Here is a 19,017-nt window from a genome sequence, read left to right as displayed (position 1 = left end):
GGCATCCAAAATAACTACTTAGAAACACTTAATAATTTCAAGGTTTCACATTCTTCCTCTCTTAAAATAGATCTTGTCCCCGAGATTTTTGACTATTAAATAGTGAAAGATGTTTCACATTCGAGCTATTTATTTTAAACAAATCAAAACCTCACTTTATGATTTCACTCCCTATTCGAAAGAAAATGATTCTGGTCTTTGTAAATATTGGAATCTCCAGCAGTAATTATTGGCAATACATATAAACATCATTGGTCATACAACGGCATTGCCACAATTATTTCTCAAAATTCGAGTATAAGATTCGAGTATAAATAATCCAACTTGATGACCGGTCTTGCAATCAATTACCTTGCCTTTATCCACAATTCCAGATAGGGTAACGAGAATGTCCATTTACTTTCTACACCACATGGATCATAAATACCCTCCTTACAGATTATGGGTACAAATTTGTTTGTGTAGGCCTCCAGAGGTTTAGGGGATTGAAACCCAAGGCATCGCACGGTGCCCTTTACTTTTAATTCTTCTTAATTTAGGAGTGTCCATTTCTACAGATATACCACATAGACTTCCCGCAGGACAGGGCACTCCTAATTCTTCTCAGTTTAGGGGTGTCCATTTCTACAGCTATACCACATAGACTATCCCGCATGATTAGTCCATTAGCATAACACCCTCTGAAGGTTTAGGGGATCAAAACCCAAGGGAACCACACAATCCATTTCACTCTTAGGTCATCAAAATAATCCATGGAAGCCACACTCACTCTCCCGAAAGTGAGAGATTAACAATTATTATTATTATTATCATTTTATTTATTTATTTATTTTACATGAATGCACCTTCATCATAGGACTCATGAAATGATTCAATATCCATGCATTTCACACCAACAAAATAGAATAGGTAGTTTAGTTAGAGTTGAGAGAGAAAGACTATAATCATACACAGAGTAACACAGAACACTAGCTACTACTATATGTAAATTCCCAATTCACTCCACAATTAGCCCCAAAATTGTGGATATATAAATGATATTATTTGTTAACCACAATCCACATGAAATATGTTATTAGTCCCATATACAATCCTTGTCAAACACCAACTTAATAAAAGGGGGAAAAATGTCCTGAGAAATCAATTAACACACATAAGAACTAAACAGAAAATCCTTGTAATCATATTCTAACTAGAGGTTTCATCAACATGGAGAACATGAAAATTTGCTCAAAATCGAGTTCTTAATCATCTACCAAGCTACCCATAATAACCAATAATTCAATCAAGCTAGCAATTCATGTAAGAAAAGATAAATTCCTGGATTCCCAAAGTCACAAATAATCTCACAATATGTTAAATAGCTTTTAAAATTTACCTTGAATTGTAAAGCTCAGCTCCACAACTTTGTAAGTAAAAATGATTTCCATAATTTGTAGCTGAAAACGATTCGTCACTTGAAAATTTACACGAAAGTTACAATTTTTGCAACATGGTTTTAAGAAGAACAACCATTTTCTGCTTTTTGAGCAGCTACTCAATGAAAAACTTGAGAATATAGTATATTGTAGAGTAGAATTGTAATACCCTGAAATTTAAATATATGAATTAAATGTTCATAATTATTAATATGTGGACGAAAACCGTTCATGAAACAGAGTTATAATGAAAGAGTTCAAGAACATGTGTGTGTGTGTGTGTGTATATATATATATTTGATTCCCATACCGTTCATAAAACAACGGGAAGGAAAAGAAAGAAAAGATAAGGTTTTTAATTTTGAGTAATTACGTAAATTACAGAAATGGAAATCTCGAAGAGTAGAGCAAAGTTTATACATGTGGCTAAGTCCAATTTGACCTGGAAAGGCTCCAATTTGCCTCGAAACCGCCGGAACCCTATAAATGGGTGGCCTCGAATCGTCACCTCCGGTGCCCCGCCGCCCATACCATTGTTTGGGCTTTGTTCTAGTCATCTAAGGAAGGGTTTTGGTGGAGGTAATTGTAAGAAATCATGTCACAATTGATGGATTTTGGGCAAGGTCTCCCGTCGCACCCATCACTATTTTTGTACCAAAATACCATCAAATTTCCTCTAATTTTTGGTGGAACTAGAAGAGAGAGGGCCAAGGTGATGATTGGGAGCAGTTTATAGGTCCAATTTGTCGAAAAATTGGACAAGAAACGGCGAGGAGCCGCCAGTTGAGGAGATGGGTCGCACGGGTTTTGGGTCACATTCCATGGTAATGAAAAGTTCGGATCTTTATTTTATTACAGTGACTATGATTTTGGTTGGAATTTTTGCTAATGTCAATTTTAGTGGTTTGGTTTGACATAGTGATATTTACTTAGCCATTGACGATTACAGCTAGAATTCATGGGGAAGTTTGTGATTTTAATTTCGTTTGGTTTGGTTACCACAGTTATAAATTGTCATTGTTGAATTGGTTATTGTGAACCAAGTTGAGGACGAGCACTTATTCTCGTGGCTATGTGATAAATAAGGTTTAGTTTTGTTGATCAATAGAGTGTTACATATTTAAATTTTCTCTTTTAATTGATGAAATGTGAATGGTATTCTGAATGAGCGAGTCACCCATTTAATATATTTGTGGCTGCACTTTGAAGTAAATTAAAAAGAAAAGCAATTGAAAGAAAGGTTTAAAAGGCTTTAACTTTTTACCATGGGCAATTTAGCTAATTGCGAAAATGAAAGTAACCATAGAATGAGAATTTATGTTAGTAGTGTTGCGAAATTGGCTTTAATCTTCTTTCCATTAACCAGTGAGTGTGATTGGAAATTTCCAATGAATTTGGTTGAAATTTTTGATATTCAGTTTGTTAATTATAAATCTTTGGGTTGAAATTTTGAGATTCTACTAGGTTGCTAATGAATGACTTAGAATTTTGATATTAAATTGGCCGAGAATAGTTATGGCTGGAAATTTATGCTGCCAATATTGAGTATTTTCTAATGATGGTATCGTCAATGATGGTGGCTAAAAATTTAGAAGAAGGATTGTGGTAACGGCTGTGTATAGCCAATGGAGGCCATGAGAAATTTTGGCTTAATGTGGATATTTATTTTGCCAATGGGCATGGTTAGAATTTCTGATAGTTATTTTGCCAATGAATGTGTTTGGGAATATGAGAATGTGAGTAATAATCATGATTATAATTCGTTGTTTTGCTTAATTTTGAAACTTGAATAAAATCGTAGATGGAGGAAATAGTTCAAATTTGTTTTTGTTATTAGATGGTTGAAATCTCGGGGATGAGATTTATTTTAACAGGGGTGAATGTAATACCCTGAAAATTTAAATATATGAATTAAATGTTCATAATTATTAATATGTGGACGAAAACTGTTCGTGAAACAGAGTTATAGCGAAAAAGTTATTAACGTTTAAAGTTAGGGATATTTTTGTAATTTTGCTCTTAACTAGAATTCTCCAGAAAATTTGGAGTATGAGGTGTGCCACCTGTGCGGCTGAGATGAAAAGAAAATAAGAAAAAAAAAAGGGATGGATGGCGGGGATGAAAAGGAAAGGTTAGAAAGGAGGAAAAGGGGGAAGGGGAAGAGGAGGCCAGAAGGAAAAAGGAGGGGAGAAGGGTGCACACGATCACGGATCTTGGCCCAAAACTCGTGCAACCCGCCTCCTCAACCAGCGGCTCCTCGCCGTTTTTTGTCCAATTTTTCGACGAATTGGACTTGTAAACCACTCCCAATCATCACCCTGGCCCTCTCTCTTCTAGTTCCACCAAAAATTAGAGGGAATTTGATGGTATTTTGGTACAAAAATAATGATGGGTGCGGCAAGAGACCTTGCCCAAAATCCATCAATTGTGAAATGATTTCTTACAATTACCTCCACCAAAACCCTTCCCTAGATGATTGGAACAAAGCTCAAGCAATGGTAGGGGTGGCGGGGCATCGGATGTGACGATTCGAGGCCACTCATTTATAGGTTTCCGGCGGTTTCGCAGCAAATTAGAGCCTTTCCAGGCCAAATTGGACTTGGCCACAAGTATAAAGTTTGCTCTACTCTTCGAAATCTCCAATTTTATAATTTTTGAGAATTTTTAGAAATAGTTAAATTTTTCGGCAAGTTGGGACGGCCCGTGTGGCGGTGCACGGCCAGGGAGCCGGCATTGTGTTTTTATGCGAATTTCGCTATTCTAATTATGCTTTTGGGATCTAACTGTTGTGGTTTGAATATTAATACGATTGTGGTATATGTGGGACTAAATGAATATTTTTGGATTTGGTTTGAATTTTGAAAATGTGAACTACGAAAGGCTTGATCTCGCTCAAGGGTATGTAGGCAGTCTAACAGTGTTAGATGCAACCTTAAATAACTCAAGAAATAATTTTTAGAATGGGCAGTGTTTTATAAAAGGAAATAGTGACAGAGTGAGAATAAAGTTGTACGTTTGGTGCTTAAATTTTTAATTATGAATCATGGTTGTAAACAAGACATATAATTAAAGAATTACGATAGATGGTAGTTAACTAACCAAGAGTTTAGTTTGGGCCTATCACCAATAATATTCCCTGAAAATAAAATTTTTGGGGCAGGGGCGTTACAAGAATTGTCTACTTTGATACCAATTTTCACGCCCTAAACGCGAAATCGCTGAAAGAATTGATTCTGCCCCTAGTGCACAAATAAAACTAAAATAAATAAAAAGAAACTGAAATGAGTTTGACAAATAGTTCTTTGAAAATGACGCAGAAGGATGAATAGGCTGGCAGGCCGGGAATGAATTGATAATCAACTTATTGAATATGCGAGTCAAATATGCTTGGTTCAAAAATCACCATTCGACTTCACGTACGTCTCATGAATCCTTTCTCTAAATGGATATGCAGCCTCATATACTTGGATTCGACTTCCCGATCACTGAGGTGAAAATTTAACTGTAATCTAACTTAACTTAAGTTATGAAAATACAGTGAAAATGTTGGAAGGCTGCAGAGTTCCCTCTGTTTCCTTTCTTCTTTTTTTCTCCCCTCTTTTTCTTCGCGTCTCCAGACTAGGGAAAAAAGGGTGTTTTCCTCTTCTTTTTATTCTCTTTTTCTTTGTGGTCCAATCAAAATTCTACAAGTGTGACCACATGTCAACCACAAACAAGACTAACACCCTTAGTTGGCTAGCTATTAATTCGCCACGTAGCTTGCCCAACCCCTTGTGCATCAACATGTCACCCATTTATTCGTTCTCTAAACTCTGAAAATGATTCTGAAAGATACTATTACTTTCGGATTGACTGATCTTAATCAAAATAAACTTATTTTTGTTGTAGGCCTATTTGATTGACCGAGTAGTCGTAGAGTGTCCAAGCTGCTAAAGAGTAGTCTTCTAGGTAGTCTTTAGGATTTTCTTTGTTTCCCTCATTGCTTTTTGCTTTGCTTGAACTTCTTTGGTCTTTGCTAATTGTTTATCAATTTTTTGCTAGAAAATTTAATAAACTTGTCTTCCTTTTCTTTTCTATAAGCAGACAGGCTTGCGTAGCCGATGCAGTCGTAGGTGTTGGTGTAGAACTTTACAAAGTTGTTAGCCATAAGGTCGGCATCTGGACGCCTTACTTACAGAAGCAGACAAGTTTGCGTGATCACTAAGATGTTAACCTTGGCTTTCTCCAATTCCGTAGGTTGCATAGCAGGTATCACAACACTTTAGAACTTGGTGTAGGTCGTTCCCCACTTGGCAGAGGTGAAGTTTATTGACCACGTAACATGTCGACAGTGAATAAGTCTAGCATGGCTTTACTGCTCGAAACGTAAGCCGTAGGCAGTTTTTTGGTTACCGTAGGCTACCTTAGTGCACTTGGTAACAACTTTAGAGTTCCAGGGCAGCCGTCTTTAGGACGTACTGCGTAATGTGCCCCATTCGTCTTTGGGCCCCGATTCCCTATAGATTAGGTCAAGAGACCCAAAATCCTTCAGCTAGCTAAACCTTGAAAAAGGCCATTGTGGCTACTTTTAGGAATCTCGACGCAAGCCATCGTGCACTTAGTTATACCAGGGCAGCCCGGCTCATCCACATTAGGATATTCGAAATGTAAGTTTATCCTCCCGTCTCGGAGAGTAGACCCATTTGGGTATCGGGGAATTGGTTTACCTTCACATACTGGAGAGCAATTAGTTTATCTTCTCGCACTAGAGAGCAGACCCATGTGGGTGTTGGGGAATTGGTTTACCCTATAGCACTGGAGAGCATGGTTGGTCCCTCGGAGGAGGAGGGCAATTCCTGCGATGAGTCCTTAAGAAGGGTGTGATCTTCTTTTGAAGTGCAGGAATGATCAGTTGTCGTAAGCATGCAGCTAAGCCAAGTTACAGATTACTTCTGAATTTCTCATTAAAAAATGAGTGAAACGAACAAGAACTTAGGTGTAAAGCAGAAACTGCATAACAACTGGATAGTCCTCGACTTGTAAGGTGGTGTCCGTTGAGCTGCTTGAGTCGTCGTGCTTTGATGTAGCAAGAGGTCACACATGGTACTTCCTCATATTGTAGGTGTTCCACTGCTTTTCGATCTCTTTGTCGTTTATGGTGGCAAAGGTGTAATTTCCTTTGCCATTTACTTTGCTGATCTTGTACGGACCTTCCTAGATAGGATTCATCTTTTTGGAGCCCTTTCTGCTGGTAGTAATGAAGGTTTTCCTTAGGACTAGATTTCTGGGTTGGAATTGCCAGATCTTGGCCTTTTTGTTGTAGCTGGAGAAGAGTTGCTGCTGGTAAACTACGACATGGGTAATGGTTCGCTTACATTTCTCTTTTACGATATCTAAGCTTGTGGCCATCTCCTTACTATTCTGCTCGATGCTTGGCAGTTGAGTGCGGTGGCTTGTCGTTTAGTGGTGTGATACACCATCAAATATCCAGGGAATTCATCTGGCCATTTTCCCTTCTTGTCTGAGAAGGACTTCTTGAGGCATTCGAGGATCATCGTATAAGATGCTTCAGCCTGCCTATTACCTTGAGGATATCTCGACGTGGACATGTGCTGCTTGATGCCATACTTTTGGAAGAACTTCGCCAAAATCTTTGCCTATAAATTACGGGGCGTTGTTTGTGACGATGGATTGAGGGATGCCAAATCGACAAATGATGTTCCTCCATATGAAGCGCTGTATGTCTATCTGTGTCGTGGTAGTCATGGGCTCTACTTCTACCCATTTGGTGAAGTAATCGGTTGTCACAATCTTCATGTATTTGCCCCCAGTAGCGGGCGGTATTGGCCCTACCAAGTCAATTGCCCACTGTATGAACGGCCAATGACTCGTCTATGGGTGTAATTTACTAGAGAGTAGTGCTGGGATTTGTAATGCTGATAGTGATCATACTTTTGTACTAACTCCTTAGCGTTTTGGTGCATGGTAGGCCAGTAGTAGCCTGTGTTTATAACCTTGTGTGCTAAAGATTAGCCTCTGGAGTGATTTCCACAAACGACTTCGTGGATTGAACTTATAACCTTTAGGTCGTCCGGAGGCGCTAAGCAACAGAGATATGGTCCAGTGTATGATCTTTAGACGAGAATGATGTTCCACATGTAGTAGGTTGGCTTTATTTGGAGCTTTCTAGACTCTAACCTTTCCGTGGGGAATATGCCATTGACTAGGCAGTCTATAATAAAACTTTTCTAGTTTGGAGTTATACTAACCTGTGACACTTCGGCTGCTGGCTCCACCTCTATGCTTGGCTTATCTAGATACTCCACCAGAGTAGAACGTTTAAGTTGGTGGTCGAGAGCGGAGCCTATGTCAGCTAGTGCGTCTTGTGAGCATTGTCTGCCCGTGGAACTTGAGTGAGGGTGTAAGTCTGAAATGCCTCAAGTAGTATGGGTAGTGATTGGCTAGGAATCAGAATGAATTACGAGCTTTTTCGCCGCTAAGTCTTTTGCCATTCGAAGGCCTGCTAGTAGGGTCTCGTACTTTACTTTGTTGTTGGATGCTTTGAATCCTAGAGTGATCGCTTGATTGGGCATTCGAATGCCTGCTACCTCTGGGGCATTGCGTTATGAAAGCGTGGTAGGGAGTCGTGGAGCTGGGGCCATGCTACACACATTAGGAGATGCTCAACTACCGGTATGAGGTCACTCTAGAGTTAAATTATGAAGTAAGGGTCAGCTTGGGCCGTGTGACACATATCAGAAGGTGGTGTTCGACTGTTGGTACATGTTGCTCATATGTAGAATCTTTTGGGGCGATGAGAATAAAACTTGCTTCCGAGTATGTCATTCTAGTGTTTATCTGCCTTTGGTAATCCTTTAGGCTGAGTTGTTGCGTTCGTCAGAAAATTTTGCATCCACTAGTGTTTACGCCTTTATTGTCGTGCTTCTGGATTGGGCAGAATAATGCCATAAGGATGACTACGTGCATCTGAAGGTAAAATTTTAGCTTTAGGGTTGCAACAACTATCGCCAAAGTTAGCTTTTGAATTTCTGGTAGCATCGATGAGAGCTTTTAAACTGTGGAATATAGGTAGTCGGGACCTTAGCTCTTCTCATATGATGGTTTGCTGCTTCAGATACTGTCAAACATGCGAATAGGTCATCCACTGCTTCCTGTTTGGATAATAGGGAGATGATGTTAGGTTCTTTTTCAAGTCCTTGCATCTTGATCGGCGAACCTTGTCCTAAAGTGCATGATTGTCTATCAGAGCGAAAAAGTCTGCCAAAGTTAGATTTTTTTTCATGATCAATTTTTTGAATAGTGGGTGGTCTATTGGAAGTCATTTTTGAAAGACTGCTCTGCCTACTCGATCTTATCCGTGAAGGTTGACCTGCTTATGTTGGTCATGTTCCGTCGAAGTGTCTCGTCGGTAACCTTGTTGTGTTGGAAATCACGCAATCGCTTGGTCAAGAGTCTCTCTACTTTTTCCTGAATTTGCATTTTTTGGGGGTAGCGGAGCTCTTGGCTACCCTCAGTCGTGACCTACTGATCTAGGCTGTTCTTCTATGTATTCGGCTCGTCGTATATGGTAAGTTCCTCGCAGACGAGCGAATTTCTCGTAGACTGCCGATTGAACTTAAGCCAGATTAAGTGACTACTTCTATCTGTCCATCGTGTTGCCTACTCCGATGTGAGGTGAAAGATGTTTCTTGCGGGCTTGGCCGCGAATGAACACTACGCCTGGAAGGTTGCTCATGTTGACTATCGGAGTATGATCCTAACCGTGAATGTATGCTCGTCCGTGGGCCTAGTCGAGAATGCATGCTCCTATGTGTGCTAAGACTAGAGTATACATTATCTCGAGGGCTTAGTCAAGAGTGTACATTGCCCAAATGCTCGGTTCATGGCTGGTTGAGTGGCTGCTTTCCAGGACACTGCTAGAGAGGTTTTCGTTTGCCCTTGTCTTACTTCGGGACACCTCGTCTGGGGCACGATGCATCTTGGTGCACTGCAAGAATTGGTTGACCAAGGTCGTCTGTTGTGTAAGGGCGCTTATCAACTCTATGACTTATCAAGATAAGTGTTGTTCTCCATTTGGGTTGGAAGAGCTTGGAAGGAATGTATCTCCTTGAGCAGTAGAAGTATGGTAGACTCTGAGCCCAAGATTTGAGTTGGGAAATATCAAATCTGCAGAAAAATGTCGGTCCGAAAATTTGGAACCGGGACGGTTGAACTAATCTTGGACAGATTTGGGTTGCTTGGAAGGCCACGGGAGAAGGTTGGGCCACAGAAGTGGGCTACTCGACGAGAGCAGGCTAGGCCACGGGAGTAGGCTGGGCATGGGAACAGGTTGGGCCACGAGAGTGGGCTACTTGGCGGAAGCAGGCTGGGCCACAGGAGTGGGCTGCTTGGCGTGCAACACATTGGGTTTACGTTGGGTTTAGGCGGCACGGGCCGGCTCGGTTAAGGCTTAGGCCCTTGAAGGTTGAAGTGGCACGGCTTGGGCCATGGTTGTGGCGCCATGTACCTTGTCGTGGGTGGCCACCGTGGTGGTTGCCACGGTGGTGCCTCGTGGGGGTGCCGCTCTACTCACCGCTATATTGAACCTTGAAGATCACAACAGCCTTAATCTTTGAATGTTGGAATTTTCCTTCATCGAGGTTTCTGAATCTCTCACCATTTGTAATTTTCTTTTACGTTTTATTAAAGAATTTTTAGAAAAAAAATTCCTAGAATAAGAACGTATGAAAAATCTACAAATAAGCAAAAAAACAAAAAACTGAGATACAAGAGTCTTCTATGAGCGTGTGGCTCAACTCTCAATGAAAGCACTAACTTGTGGATGCAAATTTCTTCCTTCTTGCTCTTGGACAAAATTAAACATACAAAATAAATAATACCTTAGGTCAAGGCCAAGAGCCTCAACGCCCATGATGAATGGGGATGGGGGGGGGGACTTTGGCCGAAGAATCTCCAATGCCAAAGTTAGAATTTTGAGGGAAAAGTGTTTAGAGAATTTAAAAAATTTAGCAAGAGAATTGGAATTGAATTTTGGAGAAAATAAGGTAGTATTTATAGGGGTGTGGCCGGCCCCTTTAGGAGGAGGAAGACGGGCCACTTGGTTGGCATTTTGGGTGAGGTTCATGATTTGTAGCTAATTAGGAATAATTGAATAATAAATCAATTAATTAACTAATTAATATAATTAAAAATGAATGATTTTGGGGTTACCTTGTGGAGAGGATTTGATGAGGATGGATGAAATAAGTTTAAAAATAAATACCTACTTGTACATTTTTTACTTGCTTGAACGATGATTATCCACTGCTCGCGCTTAGGAATTCGGTGTGCCTCAAGGATAATTTTGTTATTTTACCTAAAAATTCACGTGTCACTTCGTAATTATTTTTGACTTCACATTTATAACATAATTATTATTTTTTTACTTAAATTTTTAAATTTTATCTCCAAGAATTGAAGATGGTTTTAGAAATAAATTATTCCCTGCAAGCCACAAAGGGGCTTCTGTTTGGAAGTACACTGTCCTTTCTGATCACTAGTCAGTCACGAGCTAAGTGTCAGTCTATTGGCCAAACCGCCAAACCGAAACCAAGTGCCCCTCTGGACAGGGGAGAAAAAAAAACAAAACCCAGGGCCCCAAAGTGCAGCAAAACCCCAAAAAAACAAAAACACAGACATATATATATTCTTCCATCAAGCTTCAGTGACGCAATCGAAGAACCGGATTCTTTCTTTCTTGTTCGTCTAATCTCTGAGAGAGAGAGAGAGAGAGAGAGAGAGAGAGAGAGTATTATGGCTCTGCCTCAGTCCGTACGATGTTCATCTTCTACGGTAAACAGTAATTTTGTTCGATTTTAATCCTATTTATTTATTTCCGAGAAGAGAAGGGAATATAATTTATAATTCAGAAGAATTCTCTTTTAATTCTGAATGCAGGAAGGGGAAGAAGGAAGAGAGGAAGACCCACTTCATGTTAGTTTCCCTTCCTCCTTTTGCTTTTTATATGATATGCATTTGGTTATTACTGGCTAATTTGCATCAAATGCAATTGCCTATGAGATTTTATGTTGGATGTAATATCACCGAAGTTATTAATCTAGTTTCCACCTGATGAACGCTATCCGCTATTCGAAACATTATACATTCAAGTCTGGATGCAATGCCGTATCGTCAAGTCCTGAAATTAGATCAAAAAGAGTAATTGTTTACATGGAAACTGACATTAGTTCGATAACGTACTTAGTATGAATTTGTATGTGGTTTCTTCTCTGCATGAAGTTGTTTAAAGCTGGAAGCGGATGGAGTCCGAGGAAAACCAATTGTAGTTTCTATAACTTCAGTTTGTATTTCCTACTTTTCTTATTTTAGAATCATTTGAACAGAATGTGGTTTATTATTGTTGTTATTTTGTTACTATTACTATAATTTTTCTTCCGTGTCATTGAACGATTTGAGGTATCTATCCTCAATGCTCGGGCACAGAACTGGATTTTGTCATATGTAGATAGCATCTTGCCTTTTTCTTATGGAAGAGGAGCATTTCATTTTTAAAGTGACATATTTGATCCTCTCATGATGTTCGTACTTTACGGTTTTCCCAGAGTTCCATTGTGTTCCGATCATCTTTATGCATTCCTTATTCGTTTAGATATTGCGAACAGCTCCACTAATTCATTGTTGATGTATTCATTGGTTGATGTGAATGGAGTTATTGGACAAGCTAATAGATGATAAATCTAATAATTGGCTTTACCATTTTGGAGGATCATTAATTTGTGTAATCCTTCATTAGGAAATGTTTAATCAATATAAAAGGGCTAACTAGGAAGGGTTGGAACAAGAAGATGACCATATATTTCATGATCACTGATCAGTACTTGCTTATGTTTTATGATTGTGTACATTACAAACCCAGACGCGGACACCAACAGATGGTTGGTCATGACTATTTTTCTCTTGTACCTTAATAATTACAATTCCATCATGGAATCAATTAGCATGCCCCAGCATTTAGTTGAAACGTGTGTGAAACAGATTGAGGGATGTTATAGTTCAGCATTCATATTGGCTGAACCAGTTACCTTTGAACCGATCTACATTATAGTTTTGGCATACAAATATCTGTCCAATTCTTAATATCTTATTGTATATACTTTCTACATGATTAACAGGGACAAATGATAAACAAGCTTGCTAGTGCTGTGATGAAGAAGCTCGCGAACTCAAACACCTCACAAACCCTCACACCTGAGCTAATGAGTCGTATTAAAATAAGCCTTTCTGAAGCCTACCCCGTGTTTTTCACAGCCGATCACCCCACCTATGCTGTGGTACCACTCTTTTTTCCATGCTAATGCTTCTTGAGTAGATTTTTGCTGACTATTCCAAATTTTTTAACTTCAGAATTTTATATTTTTGTAGATGATACAGAAGGCAGTTGCTGAGTTGAATGAGGAAGGGGGTTCGACTGAAGAAGCAGTATCAAAATTTATCAGAGAGCATTTTGACTGTTTGCCATTGGCTCATGAAAGACTCTTGAGTCATCATTTGAAGAAACTTAGCGAGAGCGGAGAAATTGTTAGTGCTTCAAAAAACTGTTATATGCTTCCGGCTCATAAAATTGATTCTTATTCTCAAAGGGAGCCTGTGGAGAAACCGAAGAGAGGTGAGCTGGGTAGGAGAATAATAAGAAGAAATGATTTTGAGCCTGAAAATCTGGCAGTAGAACAAGTTGAACTGACTGGACAACAGAGAGAACATGCATGGCAAAGTCAGGAACCATGTCAGAAAGAAGAGTTTAGTAAAGCGATTGATGATGAAGACGTTTTCCCAGAGAAACAAAATGAACTACAAGACGAATTGAATGGAAAAAATAGACAAGCGGAAATGCAAGAAGCTGCCATGGTAGTACTGAAATATAAAGTGACTGAAGAACAGGTTGAAGAGACTAAACAACGGAGAGAACATGAGCAACAGAGTCAAGAAACGAGTCTAGAAGAACAGCATAGTAAGGTGATTGACGATCAAAATGGATCTCCGGAGGAACAGCAAGATGAAGTGAATGGACAAAAATGTAAAAACCAAATTCAAGAAGTTGCCGTGATTGTTGAAAAGCATACCAATTCAAAACAGAAAGCAACTGAGGAACAAGTTGAATTGACAGAAAAACAAGGGGAGCATGATATGCAAATTGGAGAACCCGATCAAGGAGAATATACTAAGCTGATTGATGACCAAAATGGCCTAGAGCTACAAACTGAACAGAATGAACTGAATGGACAACGAAGTCAAACTCAAATGCAAGAAGTTGCAATGACTTTTGAAAGGCAGAATAATGCAAACCAGAAATGTAAAGTGGCTGAAGAATGCGTTGAGCTGACATGTGTTGAAGTGACTGAACAGAGATCACTTGGGCAACAAAGTGAAGACGCAGGTCTACTAGAACAGCATGGTGAGGTGATTGACGATCAAAGTGTATCTCCTTATGAACAGTGTGTTAAGGGGAATGGACAACAAAGTGAAAATCAAATGGAAGAAGTTCCAGTGATTGTTGAACAACAGAACACTGCAAAAGAGAAATATAAAGCAACTGAAGAACCAGTTGAAGTCACTGATAAACAGGGAGAACACAAGCAACAAAATCCACAAGAACAGCATAATATGGTGATCGAAAGTCAAAATGGATCTTCGGATGACCTGCAAGATGAAGTGAATGGACAACAAACTCAAACCCATGTGCAAGAAATTGCAGTGATTGTTGAAAAGCAATGTATTGTGGAGCATGATGACAAAGTGAATGAAGATGAAGAATATGAATTGACTGAACAACATGGAGAACGTGGGCAGCAAAGTGAAGAAGAACAGCATAATAACATTGACTATCAAAATGGATCTCCAGAGAAACAAAATGAACAGCCAGATGATGCAGATGGACAGCAAAGTCGAATACAGATGCAAGAAATCGCAGTGACTTTTGAAAAGAAGATTGATGCAGAACAGAACTATAAAGCGACTGAAGAAAAAATTCTGGCACAAGAGGATGAACAAATTGAACAACAGTGCCAAAGTAAAGAACAGCAATGGGAGATGACCACGGGACGGTTACAGATTGAAGGTATTGAAAGAGAAATTCAGTTACTAGAAGAACAAGTTGAAATAATGGAAAAGCTGACTGCACCAGAACAGCAAATTGAAATTATTTCAGAACAATATAAGTCACAAGAGCCAATTGACTTAATATCCCAGACCATTGATTCTTGGTTAGCCATTTTCGCTATGTATTCAAAATTAGTTTTGTTATTGACTATTTTATAAGTTTCAATCTCATTTCATAAACAGCAATATGCAGGAGTTATCATCCAATAAGCAAGAGAAAGATGCAGCTATTGTGATCAATTCAAGCCCTCTTACAAGTCAAAAATTGCCCCACCATTGTTCATCACATTTGTCTGAGGTAAATGTTGAAAGTTGAAACTCTGTTGTAACGGAAATAGAATGTTGAAATGTGTATATAAATAATGCAATAATTTTCTCTTGATACAACTTACTTGCGCCTGCAATGTTGTGTTTTTGTATTATTATTTATTTTTTAGCAACAAGGAATTTTGGAGAATTGTTAATGGCATGTAAGGTTGAGGAAAAGTTGTTAGAAGATCTGTCTAGTATAAGGGAGTCGTCAACCCATAGTACTAGGAAACCTATTACAGACATAGAGGAAAGATCACCGTTAATTACTAGTTCTTGTAGAAAGAGGAAATATATAGTTCGTGGTTTTTCAGCACAACAGAAATAGCAACACGATGGCCAAAGAGCAACATTGATAATTTTTCTTTTTAACCCCTCCTTTTTTGAATGCCAAATGTTAAAAATAAGCATACTTACAAATAAAATGGTACAAGCAATTTACGATCCAATTTGATGCATTCATGCAGGATGAGGAGCAGAAAGCAGAAAATGTGATTGAAGAAAACGCTGTTGAGATGGAATTAACAAAAATTGAGCAATTGTGTGAAAAACAACGGGAAACACAGGAGTGGTGTCAGCAAAGGCAACTGCTTCCTCGGTGTAAAAAACCATCTGAATCTGATTGTGGAGTGCCAAAGGCACCTAAGTTTCAGGTATCAGCCATGACATTTTCTCTTGGAACTGCATTCTTGGAGACTAGGACATATAAGTTAACAGTACACTACATTGTGATTATGGAATCTTTTATCAACTCATGTACAACATGCATCCTAGTCGTTATGCATGCAGCAAAAATAGTTGAATAGAATTTGAAAGATACCGACAAGTTATCCCTGGACTGGAACTTTTAATGTTAGTCTCATACATTCTTTCAGGATGGAGAGGAGCAGCAGGCAGAAAATGTGACGGAGCAATCGTATCGAGCACAACATCAGACAGAGGAGCAACAGAAGTTTAGGGGGCTGGGGCTTCAGGATCAAAGACCATCAGATCAACAAGGGGAAAATGTATGTCAGGTAGCAGCAACTAGAAACCTCACAATTTCTAGCTTGTTAAATTTGGCATGAATTGGAGAACGACCATGTAATTGTACATGTAATTGGACATGGAAAATCTGAATATGCATGGAAAGGCTTTATATGGGATCTTTGATGGATAATTACAAATACAAACATCGTTTTATAAGTAAATAACACTCTTTACATGCATGTGTAATTGTGTATGCATGGGACAATCAATAAATTTTTTGTGACAGCAATTTCTGGCATTACCCAGGAACTTGAGCATGAGCAGCAGCCTAGGGAATGTATACAGGAAATGGGCGTGGAACTTGATTATTTGTCAGTTAAGATGTCATTTGAACCACAGAAAAATACAGATGAGCCAGGACAGCAGCGGCAGTTGCGTCCACGGCACCAGAGGCAGTCCACGTCTGAAGTGTCAATCACACCAAACCTTCAAGAAGCTGAAAAGACTGAAGAGCTGAAGGCATCAGCAGAAAAAACAGGCCAAACACAGCAGCAGAGGCAACTGCGACCTCGAAGCAAAATGCTGTCCGAATCTGGACAAGCTGCGACTGGATCTAGGGTAGTTTTGCTACCTTCACAATCTCTGGATGAGGAGTGTATATCACTTTCAAACAGTGGAAGATCTCGAATGCAAAAATCAGGAGGGAAAAAATTATGTCAACAGAAGAATCAACATGAAAATCATTCTACCCAGCATAAGTGGTGCACACCAGAGCCAACAATAGATACCCTTGGTTCAATCCTCCTTTCCCAGAATACAGAGCTTCCCAACACTGAAGCATTTCAAGACCTAGGACCAACGGCTGTTGATGCTTTATCTCAACCTATGGATCAAAAAACAAAGAAGTTGAAGTCCAAGCCAACAACAACAAAAGTTCCGGATGAGTTAGTTCTCACTTCCCAGCAGCTCGTGGAAGAACCTCATACTCCACAGCTCAAGGCAAGATCAGTGGTAGAATTTTCCACAACTATAGTAAAGCTGCAACAGCTGCGCCATATGAAACTACGCTCCCACAGTCAAATTGTTTCACAATCTGATCCGGCTGTATCCATGACAGAATCATCACCCTCACAGCACCAATGTGAGCAACCACAAGAGGAGCATCATGATGAGTTGCAGCAGCCGAAGCATCAAAAGCAGAAGCCTCCTACGCCAAAGGAAACTGTAGACTCAACCATGAGGGTTTTGTTCCCAACAGCTGACCAGCAGCCGCAAAAGCAAGAAAGAGCGAGGCCTCGTAAAGAAAAACTGGCCACAGCTGCAACCGGCGATGAATCATCTCTGCCTGATAAACGTAAGAAGCAACTGGAACAACACAAAAAACCAAAACAAGCGAGGCGTTGTATAGAAAAACTGGCTACAGCTGAAACCAGCGATGAATCCCTGCCTGATAAATGTCACAAACAGATGGAACAACCAGAAAAGCGAAAACTAGTTAGGCGTACTAAAGAAAAACTGGCTACATCTCCAACTGGCGATGAATCCCCGCCTGATAAATTTCAGAAGCAGCTGGAACATAGCCAGAAAAAGCGAAAACAAGGGAGACCCAGTAAGTTGGGTACAAAAAGCACTGTATCAGGGATGAAATTGACTTTGAAGAACCGACCATGTCAACAAAAGCATCGAGGGAGGGGAAGGCCTCGAAAAGTTACTGAATGACCTAGGGAAGCAACATAGCAAGTGAAAATTTTGGTTTGCTTTTGTCACTAGCATTATAGTTCACTGGTTTCTATGATTCGTATGTTTTTATGGATTATGCAAGTGTCAGTGCTTTGTTTTTACTAAATACATTACCAAATTAACTCGGGATCCGTCTGCTTCCACGTCGATGTTTTATCGTCTGGTAGTATGCATGCAAACATTGATTGCTGAATTTAAGTAAGGGTTATTATACAAAATAGTCCATGAGATTTGCATAATCAATAAAAATGGTTCCTGAGATTGTCCACCATCCATGATTTTGGTCCTTCCATTAAAAACTCTTTGGACAATTTTCAAAGTTTCGTAACTCAATCAATTCTTAACTAAATTCGACCCATAGTACATCAAAATGAAGATAAGAAAGTGTAGAACAAGATTATACATATTTGGAAGCCCAATGAGTGCCGGAGATGGCCAGAAAGTAGTATGAAAGGTGACTGGTCCGCGGGAAAACAACTCGCCGGAAACTGAGTAAACTTTAAACGTTCATAACTTTTTCAATACTCAACGAAATTGAGTGATTCAAAAACGAAAATCATACTTCTCGATGAGATGAAGAGAATGATATCTTTCTTTATTGCTAACTCGCTGTGGTTTGGCCGGAATGCTTGAAAGTGGCTAACTCGAAAATGGTTAGCCATTTTTGAGCCGTTGTCCAACCAAACCATGGAGAGTTAGCCTTCAAAAAAGGTACCATTCTCTTCGCCTTGTCAAGAAGTATTATTTTCGTTTTTGAATCACTCGATTTCGTTGAGTATTGAAAAAGTTATGAACGTTTAAAGTTTACCCAGTTTCCGGCGAGTTTTCCAGTTTTCCCGCGGACCAGTCACCTTTCAGGCTATTTTCCGGCCATCTCCAACAACCATTGGGCTTCCAAATAAGTATAATCTTATTCTACACTTTCCTATCTTCATTTTGATATATTATGGGTCAAATTTGGTTAAGAAACGATTGAGTTACAAAACTTTGAAAATTGTCCAAAATCGTTTTTAGCGGAATGACCAAAATCATGAATGGTGGACAATGACCATTTCTATTGATTTTAAATCTTAGAGACTATTTCTATTGATAATGCAAATCTCAGGAACCATTTTGTATAATAACCGTTTAAGTAATGATTGAAATATTGCACAAAGAGCAGTGGTGATGGTAAAACTATTTTATAAACAAACCAGTGTTTTAAAAGATGATCCCCGAGGTGTGCCTAGGCGGCTTTAGAGGCGGGGTGGGAGTGATAAAGCCTTTGCCTAGTGGGAGTGGGCGAGTTTTCGAGCGTTCAAATATTAGAGCTGAAATTTTAAGGTTGAGATCAGTTGTCAGATAGAGAATGCTGACATTTGAAGAAATGAAGCTCAATTTGAAGCTCAGATGACAATGGTGTTGTAGACTTGTAGTATTTGGTGGT

General features: G+C 39.4%; 1 protein-coding gene across 1 annotated transcript; it reads left to right on the top strand.

The window, feature by feature from the left end:
- Positions 1–11,070: 11,070 nt before the first annotated feature.
- LOC137710979 (uncharacterized) lies at positions 11,071–17,856 on the top strand. The gene is made up of 8 exons (XM_068450162.1): positions 11,071–11,249; positions 11,355–11,390; positions 12,590–12,748; positions 12,840–14,677; positions 14,757–14,871; positions 15,350–15,535; positions 15,758–15,898; positions 16,158–17,856. Exons 1-8 carry the CDS (start codon positions 11,211–11,213, stop codon positions 17,568–17,570), a joined length of 3,927 nt encoding a protein of 1,308 aa, XP_068306263.1. The 5' UTR covers positions 11,071–11,210; the 3' UTR covers positions 17,571–17,856.
- Positions 17,857–19,017: the final 1,161 nt, after the last annotated feature.

Source organism: Pyrus communis, chromosome 12 (assembly GCF_963583255.1).
Source record: "Pyrus communis chromosome 12, drPyrComm1.1, whole genome shotgun sequence".
Taxonomy (NCBI): Eukaryota; Viridiplantae; Streptophyta; class Magnoliopsida; order Rosales; family Rosaceae; genus Pyrus; species Pyrus communis.
This window is presented reverse-complemented; position numbering and strand designations above follow the sequence as displayed.

Excerpts from the sequence above, each read along its gene's own strand:
- LOC137710979 (XM_068450162.1), top strand. The coding sequence starts at position 11,211 with ATGGCTCTGCCTCAGTCCGTACGATGTTCATCTTCTACG. Across the intron at positions 11,250-11,354 it reads TACGATGTTCATCTTCTACG|GAAGGGGAAGAAGGAAGAGA; the intron begins GTAAACAGTAAT and ends TTCTGAATGCAG. Across the intron at positions 14,872-15,349 it reads GTTCATCACATTTGTCTGAG|GATGAGGAGCAGAAAGCAGA; the intron begins GTAAATGTTGAA and ends GCATTCATGCAG.